Source organism: Diplodia seriata (assembly GCF_021436955.1).
Source record: "Diplodia seriata strain FDS-637 chromosome Unknown scaffold_8, whole genome shotgun sequence".
Lineage (NCBI taxonomy): Eukaryota > Fungi > Ascomycota > Dothideomycetes > Botryosphaeriales > Botryosphaeriaceae > Diplodia > Diplodia seriata.
In genome coordinates, this window is record NW_027117315.1 from 1,577,307 (window position 1) to 1,595,967 (window position 18,661).

Consider the following 18,661-nt stretch of genomic DNA (forward strand, 5'->3'; position numbering starts at 1 on the left):
TATGGCTCCCGCCGCCGCGGTTCAGCAATCTGCATCGATGTCAGCTCCAATCATGTCCCCTCCGCCCCCAAGGCCTGGACGAAGCGGGAATATAAGCCCTGCAGGCGCTCTCCCCCGCGCATCAGTCTGCCCGCTACCTCAGCACGCCCGCACCCGTTCCTCTCGAAGCCGTTCACGGCCCGTCACCACCGAGGGTTCCAGCTCCAAGCCATTCCCCCCTTCCAGGATGCCCGCGCCGCTGCTCTCCGCCGCTGAGTACGAGTCTATGCCTGATGCCGTCCGGTTAGTCCTTCCTGCGCCGCCTTGCTGCCACCTGGAACGCTGTCTCAGCGCACTTTGCCGTTGAACAGGCGGTCAAGCTATCCTGTGCTTGCACGCGCTCGCGGTTGCCATGGCTTAAGGGCGCCGTTGTCGCCCGCAGCACTGGCGCCATGTGCCGTCCCGCATGCAGCCTGGTCGCTCCTCTTCTCCCGTCGCATCGCTGACACTACCATGTTTAGGCGCAAATACTTCTCGTCCCTGGAGCGTTTAAGAATGGAGCACGCCGCACAGCCTGTTCCGGACGTCAACCGCATGCCCCGGCGTCCTCAGACAAGCCGCTCCTCCAGGCGCAGCGACAGCCAACCCAGGTCGGAAAGCCGTGGCCGCCGCCGGCTGAGGAAGGCGCAAACTGCGGGCGACATCACCGAAGCGGAGGCCCAATGGTTCCTTTCCCTCCCGGACAAGGTCATCAAGTCCTGTTTGAGTCGTGAGGAAGCAATTCTGCTGGCCGGACGTTGCGAGACCTTCCTGTTGGACTCAGACAGTACATCGGACCTCCCCAAGTATCACGAGACCTCCCCGCTTTCTGTTGAAAAGAGGAGGAGATCAAGGTCCTCGCAAGGAGACTCTGTAATCGACGCCTACTATTCCCAGGAAACCGAGGAACAACCAGAAGACATGCCGCACCCCTCGACACAGTCCCGTCCCAATACCGGCCATAGGAGAGCCTCTTTCCGCAGGACGGTCTCTATCTCTAATACTATTGTTGGACGACTGTCCACGTCTTCTGCGCCCCCTCTCCCTTCTCCTCTGTTCGGTCCTACCCCACAAACCAACCAACGGCCAAGAGCCACCACCACTCACGTCGGGTCATTTCGTTACGGGGGGGAAGCAGAGTCGGAGACAAAATATTACCAGGACCCGGAAGCCCGCATGAAGCTCCGTCTCTATCTTGCCTCGCCCCATAAGTTCGACGAGGTGGTGGAGTACGGATTTCCGTTGGACAAGCAGCATTCCACTCAGCAGTCCACCCCCGAAGGCTCGCCAGAGCCGTCCTCCCGCACCACCTTCTTCGAGCGCCAAGCCAACCGCGATCTGCACAACTTCCTCCGGGACGACGCAGTTTCGTTCTTGGACTATAGCGATATCGGCGATGAGTCGGACGAGGAGAGCAGCCTGGCCGATCTCGACACTCCGGACACGCCGGCCGATCCTGATGAGAGTTTCCACACGGCGGCGCAGATCCCTAAATCCAACTACTCGTCACTAGATTCGAATGGTCTGCCCACTCTGCAAAATAAGGGCAAGAGATCACCGGACGTATATCCACAAACATTCCCGAGCAACCGAGAAATGACACTCCGCATGACACTCACACGGCCAGATTTGCGCGCCGACGAGGACATGCTGTACGGTTGGCAGCAGCACCAAGCTTCTAGGGAGGCAGATCCCTTGGCGCTCGAAGAACTCCCGCCGGTGAGCGAGGATACCACGGGCATGAACGGACCCTTCGCCATCAACCTGAGCAGCAGACAAGGCAACCTGGTCAGGAAGTTCTTCCAGAAAGTCAAAAAGGGCAAGCAGTAGACTGCAGCCTATTCCTCTACGATTACGCTTCACTCTAACGTTCGTTTGACGACTGTATGATCTCTAGCTTTGTAGATTTGTTGTACTTTTAGCGGGCGTTTTCTGCAGCAGGTGGCTTGAGCTTTCTGCCGCATGGACAAAGTCATCTCCGATTGATTTCCATCTTGCATTTGAGGCGCTTGTTGTTTTATTTTGACTCAGCCGGCGGAGCTTTTCTTCATTCTTCTGTTCGTTCAGCGATGGGTGTTTTGCTAAGGGCTTGGAGGCCGGGGACTTCCATGCATTGGGAGCGCGTGATGGGCGATGTAGATTTCTTCCCAATATCGATACACTCTAGGAGCGGCCAAGCTGCTCGTTACTTGCTAGCCTTGCCGAATCTGATCAGCTGCCGTGTGGGGGCTTGCAAAAGGCGATCGTCGCAACGTGGGTTTCCGAGTCGAAGGCACGGCGCTGACGTCGGGCAGTTGAGGCCCTGCAAAAGGCCGATTGGGAAAAAGCGCCCGTGGCTGTCGACGCAGGTTATCGCGCTAGGCGGGCGCGTAGCGCGTGGCCAATCACGGGCGGCAGCCGCCGGGACCGGCAGTGCGAGCGCGTATCATCATCACCAGGAACCGCTGGCGGGCTAGCGCCGCCGCATGCGCGAGAGCGTCTTGTGCAGCGGCGATAAGCGGGCCTGCCGCATCACACGATGCACTCGAAGCGCCCGCGGCCACACGAAAAGGTTTTCTTGCTGTGGGCCGCAGCGATGCGCGCCGCCGAGTGCTTCAATTCGGAGGGCTGCTCGCGTATGGATGGTCAAACACGGCTAAGAAAGCACTGGAGCCGGCAGACCCCTGGCCTATTTTGGGGCGCGCCATGCCGAATGTGCCACCGCAAGGACCACGACGGCAGCCGGGCACGCTGCTCTCCCTGCTGCTGCTCCATCACAGACCCTCCCCTCTCGCGCGATCCTCTCTCCAAGAACAACTCACACGCCCAGCATCGCGACTACAGCTATGTCTGCAGCGCCTGCCCGCCGCTCATTCTAACCACCATCAACACCACACTTGGTCCATCCGACCTCCCACAGTCTCTAGTCCTTTCCACTTTCATCCCGCGCTGGCCGCGACCCCAAGACGCTCTCTCAGCCTTACCATACGCCTTTCGTCGGCTTCGCGCCGCAGTACTTAACTAATCACCATGTTCGGGTTCCACCGTCGCACCCGGTCCTTGATTCCGGTCAAGGACTTGGCCAAATATGAGAAGGTAGCTGGTACGGAGGAGCAGGAGTTCCTGACGGAGGAGGAAGAGTACGACTCGGAAATGACGGAACCCACCGGCACCAACCACACCCAACTGACCTGGATCTACGTCGTCTTCCTCGCCGAAGCGTATGGACCCCGCCGCCTTCCCGTCTAGCACGCCCGCTGACTGTCTGTGTAGCATCATGGCGTCCAGCCTTCAGCCTCAACTCAAGATGCTCGTCTCCAGCAACGAACAGTATTGCAGCACGCTCTCCGGCTCGTATCTCCGCAGCATCCTCGACTGCGCCTACGCTTTCGGCGCTGCCGCCGGCATTCTCTGGGGATACCTCGCCGATCGCGTCGGACGAAGGACCGTTGCGCTGGCGGGCTTGTACGGCATGTCGGCCTGCTGCCTGTCCATGGGTTTTGCTACTGATCTGATTGCGTGCACCATTCTCCGCTTCGTGGCTGGCCTTGTCAGTTCCGCAATCGTCGTCAGCACCCTTGCCATGCTTGGAGATGTCAGCCAGAGCCCGGAGGAGAGGACGAAGAATGTATCCAGGCTACCGATTGTTGGCGTGTGCGGATCCATCGGCCCGTTGATCCAGGGTATGGTCGCCGGAAGTATCAACGCTCATGGCGCTATCTGGGAGAAATTCCCAATCCTTAGCAGCCAGATTGCTTGTGGCAGCTTGGTTTTTGTTATTACCATTGCTGCCACTTTCATTCTCAAGGAGGTTTGTTGCCACAACCAACCCTGCTGAGCCGAGGAGAAGGGAACGACATATCGCACGGGCTTGCAGCTTTCACCCACACCCACGACTTCACACCGTATTACTTGGATGGTCCCGACCCTATTGCATAGCCTGGGAATCTTCACATGGGAAAACCGAGGAGCTGCCCTCGCGAAAGCGCAGGTGCGACGGCGGCCAGACGCTGATGCGGCTCCTACGTGTACCCAAGAGGATTTGCTCCGTTGCAATAGTTAGGGATCGACCATGTGGCTGTCGTGGGTGGGTGCGCAAGACCTGTGGGATACGTCATAACTCCCGCCCGCTCTCAATCTGATACAGTCACTAACCGTTTCTCAGACGCTTCCCCAGACTTCCAACTCTGCTGACGAGTCCGACATGGACTGCGAAAAGGCTGCTTTCCTAGGCCAAACCCTTTCAGACGACTCCGACGTCCCTTCGATCCGCATTGTCGACTTCACCCGCCCCGAGCCCATCTCAATCGGCCAATTTCTCCAAGCACCTTCCCTTATTGTCCTCATGTGCTCTTTCTGCTTGCTCTCACTCCATGCATCTTCCTTTGACGTCGTCCTTCCCCATCTGGGTCACAGTAGCTCCATGCATGGAGGGATGGGTATCCCCTGCGACTGGCTTGGTTTGATTCTGCTGGCAGTTCGTGCCATCGCAGGGGCCATCATCCTCCATGCTGTGCCGAAGATCATTGAAAGATTTGGTCTTCTGCGACCGTTCCGCTCCTGCGCGCTCTTCTTCCCGGCCCTTTACATCATCACGCCACTGCTGGCGTTCCTCACCATGTGCTCGACCCCGGTCACGGCCATCATTTCTAGTGCGGCCATCATGATCAAGCATCTTCTTGCCGGAGGAGCGCAGGTGCTGGTCATCCTGCTCATGCTCAACGTCGCCCCCGACGCGTTTTCCGCCGGCACAGTCATTGGACTCATGCAGGCAGCCTCTCTGTTCAAGGCGCTCGCAGTCGCGGTCAGCGGTGCGAGCTTCTACCTCAGCACCGACTACAGCGTGGCAGCAACGAACTATGCGCTCTGGACCAGCCTCGCCGTGTTCGGAGCGGCAGGTGCTGGGCTGGCGTGGTTTGTGCGCGAGCGGCCGAGTGTGGAGAGAGACTTCCCGGCGGATGTGCTTTGCTGGGAAACGTGCTTCGATGCAGAGGGAGAGCAGCAGGTGTAGCGGGGTATTAATAGAGGATGGGATGGAAAATGGAGGGAGGCATTCCTGCTGCTCTGGCCCTGGGAGGCATGCATTCTCCAGCGAGGCATTTGCTACGACGCGCGATGATGGGCGACTTTTCATTGCTTTCCAGTCATTCCTTTGCAGTTGGTGTTTACCGGCGTCGCATTGTTTCCGTTAGCCCGTTTGTTATATCTACTCTCCTTAATTGCGCGCGAATTGTAGAGCTGCCACTCCTTCAGCCAAGTCCAGTGCTGTGTGTGACCGAGGCATTGTAGGGCTGGTGATACGCGCTCAAATGACGGCGCCGGTCGCTCGCGGATGGAGCCGAAGGCGGCAATGGTGCGTTTGATGTGCACACCACGTCCTGGAAGACGATCCGTGCAGGGCGCGAACTGGGCGCACCTCCGACGCGTATCTGCGCGTCAGCAGGCATCTAGACTCACGCTGGAAAGGGTGGGAGAAGGCAGCGGGCAGTGATTCTGACGTTGTGCGCAGCGTGCGGAACGGAAGACGATGCTGCAGGTGCCCTTGCACCTTGCACAGGGCTGGCCGTGGCGCCCACCAGCCGCGGCGGGGGAGGCGCTCCGCGGGAGCGGACCAACGGGCTCGAAGCAGAAGGCCACAACAGAGCAGAAAGCCACTGGCAGCGCGCTGCGTAGCAATTGCAGGGCTCTCCTGTGTTTCAGCGCGCGTCCTGCGGTGCCCCTGCCATAGCGCGCTGACTCAGGCTGTGTGCCCAATATCTTGCCGCCGCCGGCCGGCCAGAGCGACCTCCAGCGTCGCCTTCCCTCTGTTTACTTTTTGGCACCACGCTCCCTCGACCTCTCCCCCGCCAATTGTCTCCAGCGCCCCCACTTCGCCTCTGCACCGATCACCACCACGCATCGATCGCCGCCCCCAGAGCCCCCTGCGCTGCACAGCACCCGGTCCAAGCCTTCCCCGCGCTGCACCATGGCTCTCAGCGCCGCATACCAGTCCTTCCTCGGCGCGCCTGCGACCTCGCAGCTGGCCCCGAGCGCCTCCCTCAACTACGTCCCCACTACCACTACGGTTACCGAGCCCACCGCTATCCTGAAGCACCTGTCCGCCCAGGGCAAGCTCTTGAAGAAGAAGGGCGAGAAGATCCTCAGCTCCATTGAGAGCGGCAATGGCCTCTGCCTCGATGTCGAGACCACCCTGGAGCTCGTCAACGGCGGCGGCGCCTACCTCCCGGGCCTGGATGACAATTTCATTGCCGACCGCACCGTGACGTTCCCTGTGGTAAGCGCGCCGGATGCGCCGAATTTTGCGAGACCGTGGCTAACAGCTCTCCGCGCGTAGATCCACATTGTCCACTTCGACGCCCAGCAGAAGATCGTCTCCGTCCGCATGCACTGGGACCAGGCCTCGCTTCTCAGGCAGGTCGATGTCATCGGCTCCCGCGCGCGCAACTGGCCCATTCGCGACGCCAAGGACCAGATCCGCCTCATCAACGCTTGCGCCGCCAGTGATCCCGCCGCCTCCGCCGCTTCCTCCCGCCGCAATACTTCCGCAGGTGACAGTGAGGCCGGGAGCAGGCCCCAGACCAGCAGGAGCAACACCAGCGCCACCACCGACCCGCATGCGAGTTTATCGCTGTTTGTGCCTCGTGAGGAGGAAGACGGACCGCAGATGCCCGGTGGGCCCAAGGTGGAGCGCGCGAGGGCGACCAAGCCTGTGTCGCGCGGTTTGCACGAGATCATCTCCCCCGAGCACCAGGCGCCTGAGCGCAGCGCTTCTCCCGCCAAGGCCGGCGCTGCTAAGCACTACCACCCCATCAGAGTCTTCGAGAATGATGGCGAGACGCACGAGAGGGAGCCGGCGCAGCGCGGTATCAAGCCTAACTCGAAGAAGTATGACCACTTTGAGTTTGGCCAGGGCGAGGATGCTCCCCAGGCCGACCAGAGGCCGGCTTCCAAGTCCAAGAAGAGCACGCCGCAGTGGGGATTCGAGGACTTCGCTACCCCCGAGGTAACGCGCACCAAGATCCTGCCGCAGCACACCAAGTCAATTGGTTGGAGTGACGACGAGGTACGTACATCCGCCCAGATTAGCCAGGCATGACGGGTAGAGCTGACATGTGTACGCATTACAGGAGGCCGCAGAATCTCCAATCAAGCGTCCTGTCGTTCACCAGCCGCGCAAGGATGCTAGGACTCATTTCGACTTTGACGACGAAGCTACTCCCGTGGCAAAGAGGACCAAGGACGTTGGCGGCAAGGGCACCAAGCATAGCAAGGGCATGGGTCTCTACCAGGATCCCATCCTTGACGAGGAGGAAGAGGAAGAGTCGGCCCGGAACCGCGCGCTCAACGATGTCAGCAAGAAGGCCAATGAAAAGCCGTCCAACAAGCATATCGGCAGCTCTTTTGAAATTGGTGACGACAGCCCCGAGCCGTCGCACGTTGCCAATGAGAACACCAACGGCGGCGCGGTGCCCGAGATGAAGAAGCTGTACAAGGATCTGGACGCCAACTGGGAATCCACCGACAAGCCCGCCACCAAGGAGCGTGGCATCAACATTGGTGGTGACGGAATGGGCGGCAAGAAGGGCAGTAACCGCGACTGGCTCTATGGGGATGACGACGCTGCAGAGGAGACGGGGAGGAGCACCATCACCGGCAGGAAGATCACTTCGATGAGGGACCCCAACAAGACTTCGGGAGGTTCCTTCTGGGATTTCTAAACTGCCAAGCAAAGGATGGCTGCGCAGGTTGGATGATGGTAATGGTTCTTATTTTAATATTCACGAACTTCACGAGCTCAAGACGAATACGCAGCAAGGACGCTTAGCTCTTCGTCTTCAGGCAACGGCCACCTTCTCCTTTCCAGTTGGATTTTCTCTTTCACTTCCTTGGCCACCATTTGCGGATCGAATTGACAACGGGCATCCCTCGGCGAGATAACGAAGTCGGCCCCCGATCCCTTTTTCTTTCTTTCTTTCTTTTTCTTCTGCTCTGCTTTTTTTGCTCTTTGGATGGAAGCATTCTCATGGCTGTTGGTATAGATGGGCCGGCTGTTGGTGTGGATGGGGCTGCATTCGGCGGAGCTAAAGGAGTATGTGAGCGTGGAGGCGCCATTGTGAGGATGATGAGCACATGTGTTGCAAGACACGACGTGGTTCAATCGAGACAGGGAAACAAGGCGTGTTTGTTGGGCATGCTTGCTTGGGTCAAGGGTAAATCGCCGAACGAAAAAGTGAAAGCACAAAGCAACAGAAAGCCACAGTTTGAATTGTATTATCTTGATTCTGTAGAATATGATTCTATTCCATGCTCCTTCCTTCTCCCCGACAAGTGGCGATGTTTCTGGACTTGATGCTGTTGGCGTAAAATGCAGGTTGCCAAAGTGGGGTGGAGCATCTGCGGTCTTATATTCCCCAGACTAGTGTGAATTGAGCCAATGATCTGTTGTCCCATCATGTTCGTGGCTGCATCTGACTTGCTCCTGGCGCAGATGAGATTCCTTGGGTGGACACTGTTATATTGGAGTATACATGGATCACGAATGTTTTCAAGTCAAGGAATGGGTAGATGAGTGTTTGAATAAGGTACTCCCAAAAAAAAAAAAAAAAAGACCCCCCGACACTCCTCCATATTTAAATGATTGCAGCTCATGGAATAATAACAGCGCTCCCAAATCAGCGGACGCATATGCCATCAGACGGGCACAAGAGAGGAGAGGATGGAGTCTGCCGAGCATGAGCCGGGTGCACAGACCATGGAGCCACCACTAAGGGAGTTAAAAAAAAACTACAAAACGTACAACAGCCGGGATTCCCCAATGGTCACCCACTTGAGTACTAATCGGCCGGTTCGCAGCTTGAGTACGGCTGAGCGGACGGGAAGCCCTATATTCTGCGACCTATGGTCGTACGTGGCAGACAAGGTTGACTGTGTGTTTTATCAATGCAAGTTGACTGCCTGTTGACTGCCTGTTGAGGACCGCGTCTTCAGATGTGCATCAATACCTGACATACTATTATATTACACTTGCTGGCTGAATCTATCAAAGCACCAACCGGCGGCGGCGAAATTACGAAAGCATGGCCAGCCCCCACCACTTGCACCGCTCATTCGCCGTCGGATCGGCCTGCACGCTGATACCCCCGCCGCTCAGACTAACTAGGTTCGCGTCTTGGCCATACTCGACAAAGCTCGAGAGCCCGTCCAGCGCACTGGCCGGCACGCCCGTCATAGCGAAGCTAGTGATGTAATCCTGCAGCACCGTCGCAACCGTCGTGTTGAACGGCAGCGTCGCGGCAAATCCGCCGTCGCCGCTGCTGGGCGCCGAGCCCGGGTCGTAGTACGTGTGCGGCACATCCTGGCCGTGGTAGCCGGGGGAGACGGCGAAGAGGTAGGCGTACGTCTCGTTTTGGGCCGAGGCGGCCGTGCTGGACAGGGCGAAGGCGTTGCAGAGGATGCTGGCGTCGCCGACCATGAGGGCGAGGCGCTCGAAGGGCGTGCTGTACAGCGCGGCGGCGGTGCCGTTGGAGACGGGCGGGTAGAGGGTCGTTGTGAGGTACTCGAGGACGGCCGTGGGGGTGTTGGGCAGGACGGCTTGGATGTAGGCGTCCACCTGCGCGTCGCTCGTCACCGGCGCCGTCAAGGTGTAGCTCTCGTTGGTGTTGTGGCCGACCATCCACTTCACCGACTTGTCGTAGAGGCCGTGCCTGAGCAGGGATTTGGGGTCTTGGGTGACGAAGTCTCCGTCGATGCTTGGGGTGAAGGAGGATGCTGCTACCAGCTGCACGTTTGCCAGGATGAGCTGCTCCGACGGGAGCTTCCTGGCCTCTTCCAGACTGCTGACGTTGGCTGCCTTGAGGAAGTTCTGGAAAAGCGTCTCTTGGCCGTACAGCGAAGGGAACGGGAGCCAGGCAGGGGACTGGACCACGGCTTGCTGAAAAGGGGCTTTGGCGCGGCCTCCGTATGCCGTGAGCTGGTGGATGATGGAGCCGCCGCCCGCGGACTCTCCGAACACGGTAACGCGGTCTTTGTCACCGCCGAAGAGGTGGATGTTGTCTTGAACCCACTGGAGGGCAAAGCGCTGATCGTGCAGACCGGCGTTGGCAGTGCCACTGTCCTGGAAAGTCGGTCCTGAGAGCCATCCGAAGGCGCCGACGCGGTAGTTCATGGCTACGTAGATGACTCCATCAGAGCTGTTCGTGATGCTGCGCTGGATCAATCCACTGGGCGTTCTTTCCGCCGCCTTTGAGCCGGCCGTGTAACCTCCGCCTGACGCACCCGTTAGCAGCCAGCCAAGCAGTTTTGGTCGTGTCCATACCATAGATCCAAACGAGGACAGGAGCCCCTTTCCCATGGAATACTTTCTGCGGTACGATGACATCCAGAAAGAGGCAATCCTCGGTCTCGCGGGGGTCTCTGTAGCTTGAGTTGGTCGACGAGACTTGAGGACAGATGCGGTCGACGCTGCCGTCGTTGATCACAGAGCGATTGGTGACGGGGAGCACGGGGGCCTTGAAGCGCAGGTCGCCAACGGGTGGAGCGGCATATCGGATGTTGGAGAAGTTATAGTAGCTGCGGGTTTCCTGCAGAGCACGTATAAGCATGAGGAATGGGCGCACGAGGGTGTTACGGCATCCCTACGTTGAAGCTGTTAGCACGGTAGAGTTCATAGCCCAGGTCCACAACCGGCAGCGAGCTCGAGGAGTTTTGGGCGGACGCAAGGAGAGGCGAAAGAAACGCGATAGCGACAGGCAGGAGGAGCTGCATCTTCGGCAACTTCTCTCAGGAACTCGAATAAGAATGCCTGGAGCAAATCAATCGTGGATGCCGTCCGATTTATATGCTTTGACGACGTTTCGGGACTATCTGCTGGCATCCTGCGGAATCCTTCCCGCCAAGTTCCAGGCTCGGGCCATGGCGTGACGGCATCTAGGAACAAAGTAGCCGGCACCTTCGCAGCCCTACCGTCTAAGCTTCACTAGCACGTAGAGAGGTCCGAAAGCGAGGCGCTACACCAAAAATAGTATATCCACGTGGGGTAGTGGAGCTCTTGGTCGCGCGCCGGGGCCACCATGTCTGTATGCATCTGCTCAATGGACCATGTTGCGCAACAGACGCGTCACCGAATCCTACGCCACCAAATTGGTTAAGGAGCAAACACGGCCAGCGGTGGTGGCTGAGCAATTGGGGGCGAAAAGACTTAGGCGAGCTTGATCCTCGAACATCGAATACTATAATCTTCGCTCGTGGAAAACTACCTTTACAACCTGTAAATTGTTGTTGCCCATCCGTGAGGGCAGGAGAAGGATAAAGCGGCTGAGCCTACTTATAACTTCGACCGAACCCGTCTTGTTGACTTGAGAAGCTAAGCGGCTCGTTTCCTTGTAGTAAAGGAATTGCTCGTCGGCTCGCGCTGTGACTACTTAGGATGATGGAAAATCTCGGCCGAAGGTCGGATCATGAGACTTAAGGCTGAGCATGAACTCTTTAATGGCTTTCAGTTATTCCATTTCCCCCATTTTCTTGAAAACCACGTCTTCCATTTACAACGGCCTCTCGTGGGGTACATTGTCCACACTGTCAATCCATGCTTCGATGTGTATGTACACCATTTAAGGTCATGTTACCAACCCGGAAACTCTCTTGCAGACATGGGCTCACCTGAAGTTTGTAAGTGTGAGCGGCTATGTTCAAAGCAAATTCTTACCTATTATGGTAGTTCCATCACTGTACCTGTAGTCCGCAGAAATTGGAGTGTACGAATAAGGCAAGCAAAAGGCAGTAAAGTGGAAGGCTTTTCAGGATTCCAGTCTGATATATAGCAACCATGAATATGACATGCCTACTACTGTACTTGCAAATCTTCGATAGGATTTTCTAGTACAATCTGGAGAACTTTTTCTCTTGGGTTCCCAACTGCCGACATAAATCACGAAATGTTCTGCTCGCTTCGTTTACAAGAACCCTGTCGGAAATGTCATTTAAGCTGCTTCGTTATCGTTTCCGGAATGTTGGCTACATCTTGGACAGCTCACGTGAGACGCCTCCAGACCCTGCTTGATCAAGCCTTTTTAGCGAGACCCGTCCCTTACAATTCCTTGGAGCATGGCAAATTCGCAATAGGGAAAGATCCAGACTTCCCCGTCCTCTATTCTCTTACTCGTGACATGTCATACCTTTGGACAACAAAGCATTTAGTCAACCGTCGAACCAGACGACGTATATCGCAAGTGTTCTTGAGCATACCGCAGGGCAACTCTATCGCACTGATGCAGCGCGCGATGCTTCGCAACATTCTGACAAACAAGTCATTCCCGAATCGTCTTGCCGCAGCTGTCTTTGGGCAACAATGCTGACCACTTCATAGAAGTGTAACCGACAGGTACTCTGATAGCCCATTGAGCCCTACAACAAACGCGTTGGACATGATCATTCTGATGTAATGGTTCCAATCGCCGTTGAACTCCCTTTGTATAGTCCGCATGACCTACGCTTTGAACCTGATGAGATGCAGCGCCGTGTCACTGCCGTGTCTTTCCTGGAAACGCCAGGAGTCGACGGTCAGGGGCTGGTCCGCAGCCTTTTCCCACTTCTCCTTCGTGCACAGGACTTCGCTAAAGGGCCCCGAGTGCTGGCGGCGGCCGCGCCTTGGGAGTTTTCACATCAAGAGGGGGACCGAAATGCATCTTTTTGCACTCACCGCTATCCTCCCCATTTTCCACCAGGGCAGCCGAAGGAGGAGGGAAAATGACAATCAAGGCAATCGGCAGAAAGGAAGGGATGGGAGAAATACCAATCCCGCCTACCGAGGCCGCCTCGAGTCAAAAGCACTGTCTATCGATTCCTGCATGCGATAGCCCAAACCAAGCCCCCACATGGCAGAGGGGGAGTCGTCAAGGGGGAAAGGGACCGAGATGAAATAGTCTTCCCCAATCCTAGCTCGCTTGTGCGCTCAGGTGTCAGAGGCCAGGGGTGGAGGGGTTGCGAAAGCCGTGGGCTCGTGGTTCTTGGCGGCGTCGGTGCGTTTATGCTTGCTTTCTCTGTTTTTCATGCGGAGGAGAAGAGTGGGGAGGGATTGGGGGACGCCGTGTTCTCAGGTAGGCGGGGATGAAACAAACGTGTACGCGAAGCCAAGGGGATATGCATGCGGGCTTCCTCTTCCAGGAAATATGCAAGTCATGGACAGCAACCAGGGCAGGACGGAGAAACACAAACTTGGGTATACTTTTATTTTCTCCAGTCCTAAAGGCAACATGAAGAGATATTATACACTAGAAAGGCAGGTAAACTACAAGGCATGCTCTTTTCACTCGGTGCGCCACGATAGGACTATACTCAACCACCTATATTTCGACAACAATACAACTACTATTTCAAACCGCTCTATCTCCAACCTTCTCCATGCTACACAACACTAGTAAGACACACGAAGACGCTCCATCATGATACAGGAGAATTTGATATCAACGAAATTACAAAAGACTAAGGAAATTTCCTTCAGACTAGACAAAGATCAACAAGCCGCTTAGAGGTTGAGGTCGAGGTCGAGGTCAATGCCGTCCGAGCCGATGTCGAGGGACAGGGACAGACCGCCGATCTTGAGGGTGCCGGAGACGAGCTCGAACTGGTCAGCGCAGCCGAAGTACTGCTCGACACCGAACTCGCCGCTGCTCTTCCAGCTGTCGTCGCCGTACGAGAAGATGACCGAGTTGGTACCGGCCTTCTCGATGATGGACTTGATGGCGGTGGCCTGCTCGTCGCCAGAGGCCGAGGCGGCACCGTTGGCGCCACCCTGGTGGGGCCAGCCGGACTCGAGGTTCAGGACATCAGAGACGTTGGGGCACGCCTTCTTGGCGAGCTCGAGCTGGGAGACGACGAAGTCACCGGCCTTGTCGGCAGTGCACTCGGAGTTGAAGTAAGGCTGGACGTTGACACCGATGACATCAATGGCATCGCAGAGAGCGGAAAACTCGGTACCCTGGAGGATGTTGAGGGTCTCGGTGGTGGTGATCTTGGTGAGGGACAGGCCGGCGCTGGTGATCTTGGACTTGAAGCTGGTGATGAAGCTGGCGAGCTCCGAGGCAGTGCAGTAGCCGTTGAAGACAGCCTCGTTACCAACGACGACAAGGTCGACAAGCTCCCACATACCACCCTGGCCCCACTGGATGATGTCGGTGACCTGCTCGGAGATGTCGGAGCCGCTGAGGCCAGTCTCCTTGACGTAGATACCGATGATCATGCGCAGACCAAGCTCCTTGCAGGCGTCACCAACGGTCTTGAGGCCGTCGCAGTCGGTGGCGTAGAGACGGACGGTGGTGAAACCCTTGCTCTTGATGTCCTTCAGGTCCTCCATGACGCCCGAAGCCTCACGGCACTGGCCGTCGGAGCTGTAGGGGGTGTAGGTCATGGCCCACTGGTTGCCGTTGTGAGTGAAGCCACCAGCGCCCTGGGAGGGGGTGGAGGAGGCCGCAGCAGCGGGGGTGGAAGCCGAGGGGGTGCCGACGGCGCCAGCGGGAGTGCTGGAGACCGGGGCGGGGGTGCTGGAGGGGCTGCCGACAACGCCGTCAACGCTGCTGGTGGGGGTAGCGGTAGCAGGGGAGCTGCCGCTGGGGGTGCCGCCGAGAGGAGTGGCAGCGGGGCAGACGTAGACATCGTTGGTCTTGGTGATGGTGACGGTCTGCTCAGTGGCCGTGTAGGTGCCAGGCGTGTAGGTGGCGGGAGTGGGGTAGTGGGTGACGGTGCCCTCCGGAACGCTGGTGGTGTAGGGAGGAACAACCGTGTACTCGCCGCCAGCCGGGCAGGTGTAGGTGGTGGTCTTGATGACGCTGGTGGTCGTGGAGTCGGCCGTCTCGATGGTGGCGTACGGGCAGGTGATGGTGGTCGCAGTGACGACCGAGGTGGTCACACCACCGTAGGTGTTGACACCAGGGGTCAGGCTGGTGGTGGTGGCACCGCAGACGGTAGTGGTGTCCTGGACGGTGATGGTGGTGGCCGGGATGGTGTACGTGCCAGGGGTAGCGTACGTAGAGACAACAGGCGTGGGAGCCGGGGACTCGGGCGTAGCAGGCTGGCTCGGGGCAGCGCTCGAGGGCACGCCAGCGGCGGGGGTGGTGGCCGCAGCGGGGGTGGTGCCGGGAACGCCCTCGACGTTGGAGCTGGAGGGAGCGCCGGCAGGGCTCGAAGGAGAGCCAGCCGGGGCCGAAGGGGTACCAGCCGGGGCCGAAGGGACGCCAGCCGGGCTCGAAGGTGAGCCAGCGGGGACCGAGGGGGTGCCAGCGGGGGCCGAGGGAGAGCCAGCGGGGACACCGGCCGAGGGGACACCGGCCGGGCTCGAGGGAGAGGCAACGGGAGCGGAGTACTCGGGGGTGGGAGCAATGGTGGCCGGGCCGGTGACGGTGGTCACGTAGGTGGTGCAACCGCAGACCTCGCCGTCATCGTTGCGGACCTCGAGGGCGTTGCGGCGGTTGTGGAAGCCCTGGTGGCGGTCGTGGACACCACCAGCAGCGGCGGCGTTGCCGAGCAGGGCCGTGGCGGCCACGGCGATGAGAGCAGACTTCATGTTGATTACTAGTGTAGCAACAAGAAAGATTAAAGATTAGAGAGCGGACCGCTGAAAGAGTGAAGCGGAAGTAACGAGCAGAGGAAAAGAGCGACTGGGGCAAATGCCTTGCACTGTTCGTGAGAGCTAGATGCCGTGGTGAGGGTTGGGATGGACGGTGGGCAGCCCGCCTTTTGATGGACGCAGCCAGCGGCCAGGGGCGGCGTTGAGATTGTGCCTGGGCGATCGCTCAAAGGCGCAGCCGGCCGCATGAGGCAATTGAGAGGCCATGGACAGCCCAAGCGCGCTCTGGGGATCCGGAGCCAGGCTATTTTCGGGCGTGGTGGTGCCGAATGCTGCAATCTCCCCTGGAGCACTGGCCGCCGCTAACATGGGCCCCAGTGCGGGCGGCGCCCACCGCAGGGCTCCCCCAGCCAGAAGGCGCCGCCCAAGTCTTGTCTCGACGCCCTCGTGCGCGGGGGAGCTAGCGGCCGCGTGGGTGTTGTTCCTGGCCGTCCTGCCAGCCCGGAGCCCCTCAACGCCGCCGGCCGCCCTGCGAGCACCGCCTGCCGTCCCCAACGCCCGTCGCCTGCGCGCTTTCGATCAGCACTGCGAAATGAGGTGGTCGTATCCTTGGCTGCCAAGCACGACCATGGGCCAAGCGCTCCAGTATTGTTCCACTTCTTGCTGCTCCACACCGGCGCCGTGGCCAGTCCCCGTGCGGACTGGCCCTATGACGATCGACGCCGCTTCGCCAGCGCATTGAGGGGATGTTGCTGGGGGGGGGGCAGAGATGAGGAGCGACCCCCTCCTGGTGCGGCGGCGGCGGCGCGCGTCCGGATTCGCGATGCTTGTTCGCTGCGGCGGGTGTTCATGTCGGCGCCGTGTCTCGATAGGGCTGACTGCTGCATGCGTAGGGTCACGCCCGTGTTTCGACGTAGGGCTCCGCCCGACGTCACCGCCTGCGGCTCCGTGCTGCGAAGGCCCCTCTGCTCGGCCAAACCACGCGCCAGAACCCGGCAGCCGTCTTCCAGAATATCACCGCCACCGCCGCCCGAGCTGCCGTCGAGCTCCGTCGTGTTCGTGAAATGCGCGCTTTGTCCGTCGCTAGCAATACGGGCTTGAGCCGAGCATCGAGGGGCTGCATTGCCTGCGCGAGAGGGGGTCCAATCAAGCCACCACGCACTTCATGCAGCCACCGCAATGTCGTTGCTTGCTTGTCCAGATTGTGCCTCAGCCTCTACTGTGAATTGCGCCGCCCGCTGCTACCACCTATCGCCCTTATCAGCCTGCCCTACTGTAAGGCCCGGCATTGCGTGTAATCGACAGGCCACTGTTTCGACCGTTGGCCGCCTTGAGAGATCTTCTCTGTCTAGGACAGACTCCGCACGATTGCCATGGCTGATTGCTGATCGTGATCCGCCTTATCCTATCGCAGCTCATCGCTCCTGCTCTTCAACTTTGTCCATCCCCGCGCCTTGCCCTGCCCCTCGTCGGTGCCCCCATTGCCCATAGCTGCACTCGCAAGCTTCGTGCCGCTAGACACCTTCTTCATCTCCCCCGCCCAGTCCACTCCCTGAGGCGTTTCCTCGTCCATTTCCCATTCTTTCTCGTCCAGCACCTCCCATTCCGCTCCCTGCATCTCCGCTTGCAGGTGGCCCTTGACCCGATCGACCGCCTTCATAGCCGTTTGGAACCTCCAGCCCTTCATGTAATTCGTGCCCTCCGCGCTGCCCAGGAAGCCCTTCGACATGCCGTGCGAGAAATAGCCCATGACCACATCCGGCACTCCCGCTGAGCGAGCCGGCGCGCCACTCTTGGCTTCGGCTTTGCGCGCGGCCTCTTGCTCTAGTGCACTCAGCGTGGCCTGAGCGTCGTCGACTAGGAGCTTGAACATGTTCTTCCCCATCGGGCAAATTTCCTCCCATTCGGTAAATGCGTTGACTTGACCCTGCGAACGGCAGAGCCACGCAATATCCCAGGCTAGAAACGTAACGCCTTCGACGAACAGGGCGTACGTCGTCGGGTCTTCGTTTGCTAGCGCAGGTAATTTGCGGTCAATGTAGAGCGGTCTCGGACGCGGGCGAGGCTTTTGGTTCTCAAAAGTACGAGATGCTGTGGGACTATTGCTGGAAGAGGAGATCGGGGTGGTCCCCGGAAATGGCACGTCCTTATGCGTGTACGAGGAGGAAGGGGAGAAGATCGTCGGGAGAGGGTAATCCTTGTGCGGTAGAGTAATCTCAGCCGGCAACCGGACAGCAAGGTAGTTGGCGACCCGAACGACGAGGCCGGCCAGGAGAGTAAGCGATGTGGTGACCTGAGTTGGGGAAGCAGCTTTAACAGGGTTAATTTAACTCTTAGTCTGGGGTATAACAGGCTCGTACGGTTCAAGTCGCGCAGATCGTATATCCGCACACCCCCGATGTAGTATTCCATCTTCGTCTGACCATCCTTCGAGCGGCGTCTCCGCTGCTTCAGACCGGCGATGTCGGCGGCATGTTTGCAGTGCCACACTTTGCTACGGATGTCCTCGCGATGTCCTATATCGTCGGCATGCTTGACCGTTCCGATGACCTCTTTGACCACGCTCAAGTCCTTGGCGCGACGCTTGTCGACGTTATACGAGGCGGATTCGAGGTCTGAATGGCGCTGGGCGATGGCAGCCTTGCGAGCGGCGATTTCACGCCGCGTTTCTTCAATCTGGCGCTTAAGGAGGTCGGTCTGCTCGGTGATCAGACGCATACGCTCTTGTAACTCCTCCTTCGTGGCAAGGTCCCGCTCGACAGCCACCCTCTTGGAGCATTCGTGAGTATCGACCAGAGTCTCGCCAAGTGATACGGCCTGTCCGGCCCGGTCTTCGGTGCCGTTGACTACAGCCTCCACATGCTGCGCAAACTTCTCTCGGTCCAAGAGTGTCGTGGCTTGTTCGATACGGTACGGGTAGAGAGCGGCACGAGCGCAGGTCGGGCAGTGTACGCGGGCCCTCGCGGTTAACTCGTTGCCGCAGAGGTCGCAGTCCATATTGTTCGGGCGAGAGTGTTTCGGATGGTGGAAGATGGTTTCAAGCGGGAGCTATTCAGGGTACAGAGCACGTCTCAGGAGTTTCGAAGGTTGGCGGGCGTGGACCGT

The 18,661-nt window shown here is 58.6% G+C and overlaps 6 protein-coding genes across 6 annotated transcripts; 3 read left to right on the forward strand and 3 right to left on the reverse strand.

The window, feature by feature from the left end:
• Positions 1-431: 431 nt before the first annotated feature.
• Positions 432-1,848, forward strand: SLS55_008076 (uncharacterized protein; the record flags this gene model as incomplete). Its single annotated transcript, XM_066779491.1, is given in 2 exon segments — positions 432-438; positions 452-1,848. 2 exon segments carry the CDS (start codon positions 432-434, stop codon positions 1,846-1,848), a joined length of 1,404 nt encoding a protein of 467 aa, XP_066630295.1.
• A 1,179-nt stretch (positions 1,849-3,027) lies between these two features.
• Positions 3,028-5,008, forward strand: SLS55_008077 (uncharacterized protein; the record flags this gene model as incomplete). The annotated part of the gene is made up of 3 exons (XM_066779492.1): positions 3,028-3,218; positions 3,271-3,808; positions 4,163-5,008. 3 exons carry the CDS (start codon positions 3,028-3,030, stop codon positions 5,006-5,008), a joined length of 1,575 nt encoding a protein of 524 aa, XP_066630296.1.
• Positions 5,009-5,962: 954 nt separating this feature from the next.
• Positions 5,963-7,715, forward strand: SLS55_008078 (uncharacterized protein; the record flags this gene model as incomplete). Its single annotated transcript, XM_066779493.1, has 3 exons — positions 5,963-6,271; positions 6,332-7,060; positions 7,125-7,715. The coding sequence occupies 3 exons, from the start codon at positions 5,963-5,965 to the stop codon at positions 7,713-7,715; spliced, it is 1,629 nt and encodes a 542-aa protein (XP_066630297.1).
• A 1,349-nt stretch (positions 7,716-9,064) lies between these two features.
• Positions 9,065-10,598, reverse strand: SLS55_008079 (uncharacterized protein; the record flags this gene model as incomplete). Its single annotated transcript, XM_066779494.1, has 2 exons — positions 9,065-10,263; positions 10,313-10,598. 2 exons carry the CDS (start codon positions 10,596-10,598, stop codon positions 9,065-9,067), a joined length of 1,485 nt encoding a protein of 494 aa, XP_066630298.1.
• A 2,921-nt stretch (positions 10,599-13,519) lies between these two features.
• On the reverse strand, positions 13,520-15,553 carry SLS55_008080 (uncharacterized protein; the record flags this gene model as incomplete). The annotated part of the gene is made up of 2 exons (XM_066779495.1): positions 13,520-15,323; positions 15,549-15,553. The coding sequence occupies 2 exons, from the start codon at positions 15,551-15,553 to the stop codon at positions 13,520-13,522; spliced, it is 1,809 nt and encodes a 602-aa protein (XP_066630299.1).
• Positions 15,554-16,961: 1,408 nt separating this feature from the next.
• On the reverse strand, positions 16,962-18,553 carry SLS55_008081 (uncharacterized protein; the record flags this gene model as incomplete). Its single annotated transcript, XM_066779496.1, has 2 exons — positions 16,962-17,866; positions 17,917-18,553. The coding sequence occupies 2 exons, from the start codon at positions 18,551-18,553 to the stop codon at positions 16,962-16,964; spliced, it is 1,542 nt and encodes a 513-aa protein (XP_066630300.1).
• Between the last annotated feature and the right edge of the window lie 108 nt (positions 18,554-18,661).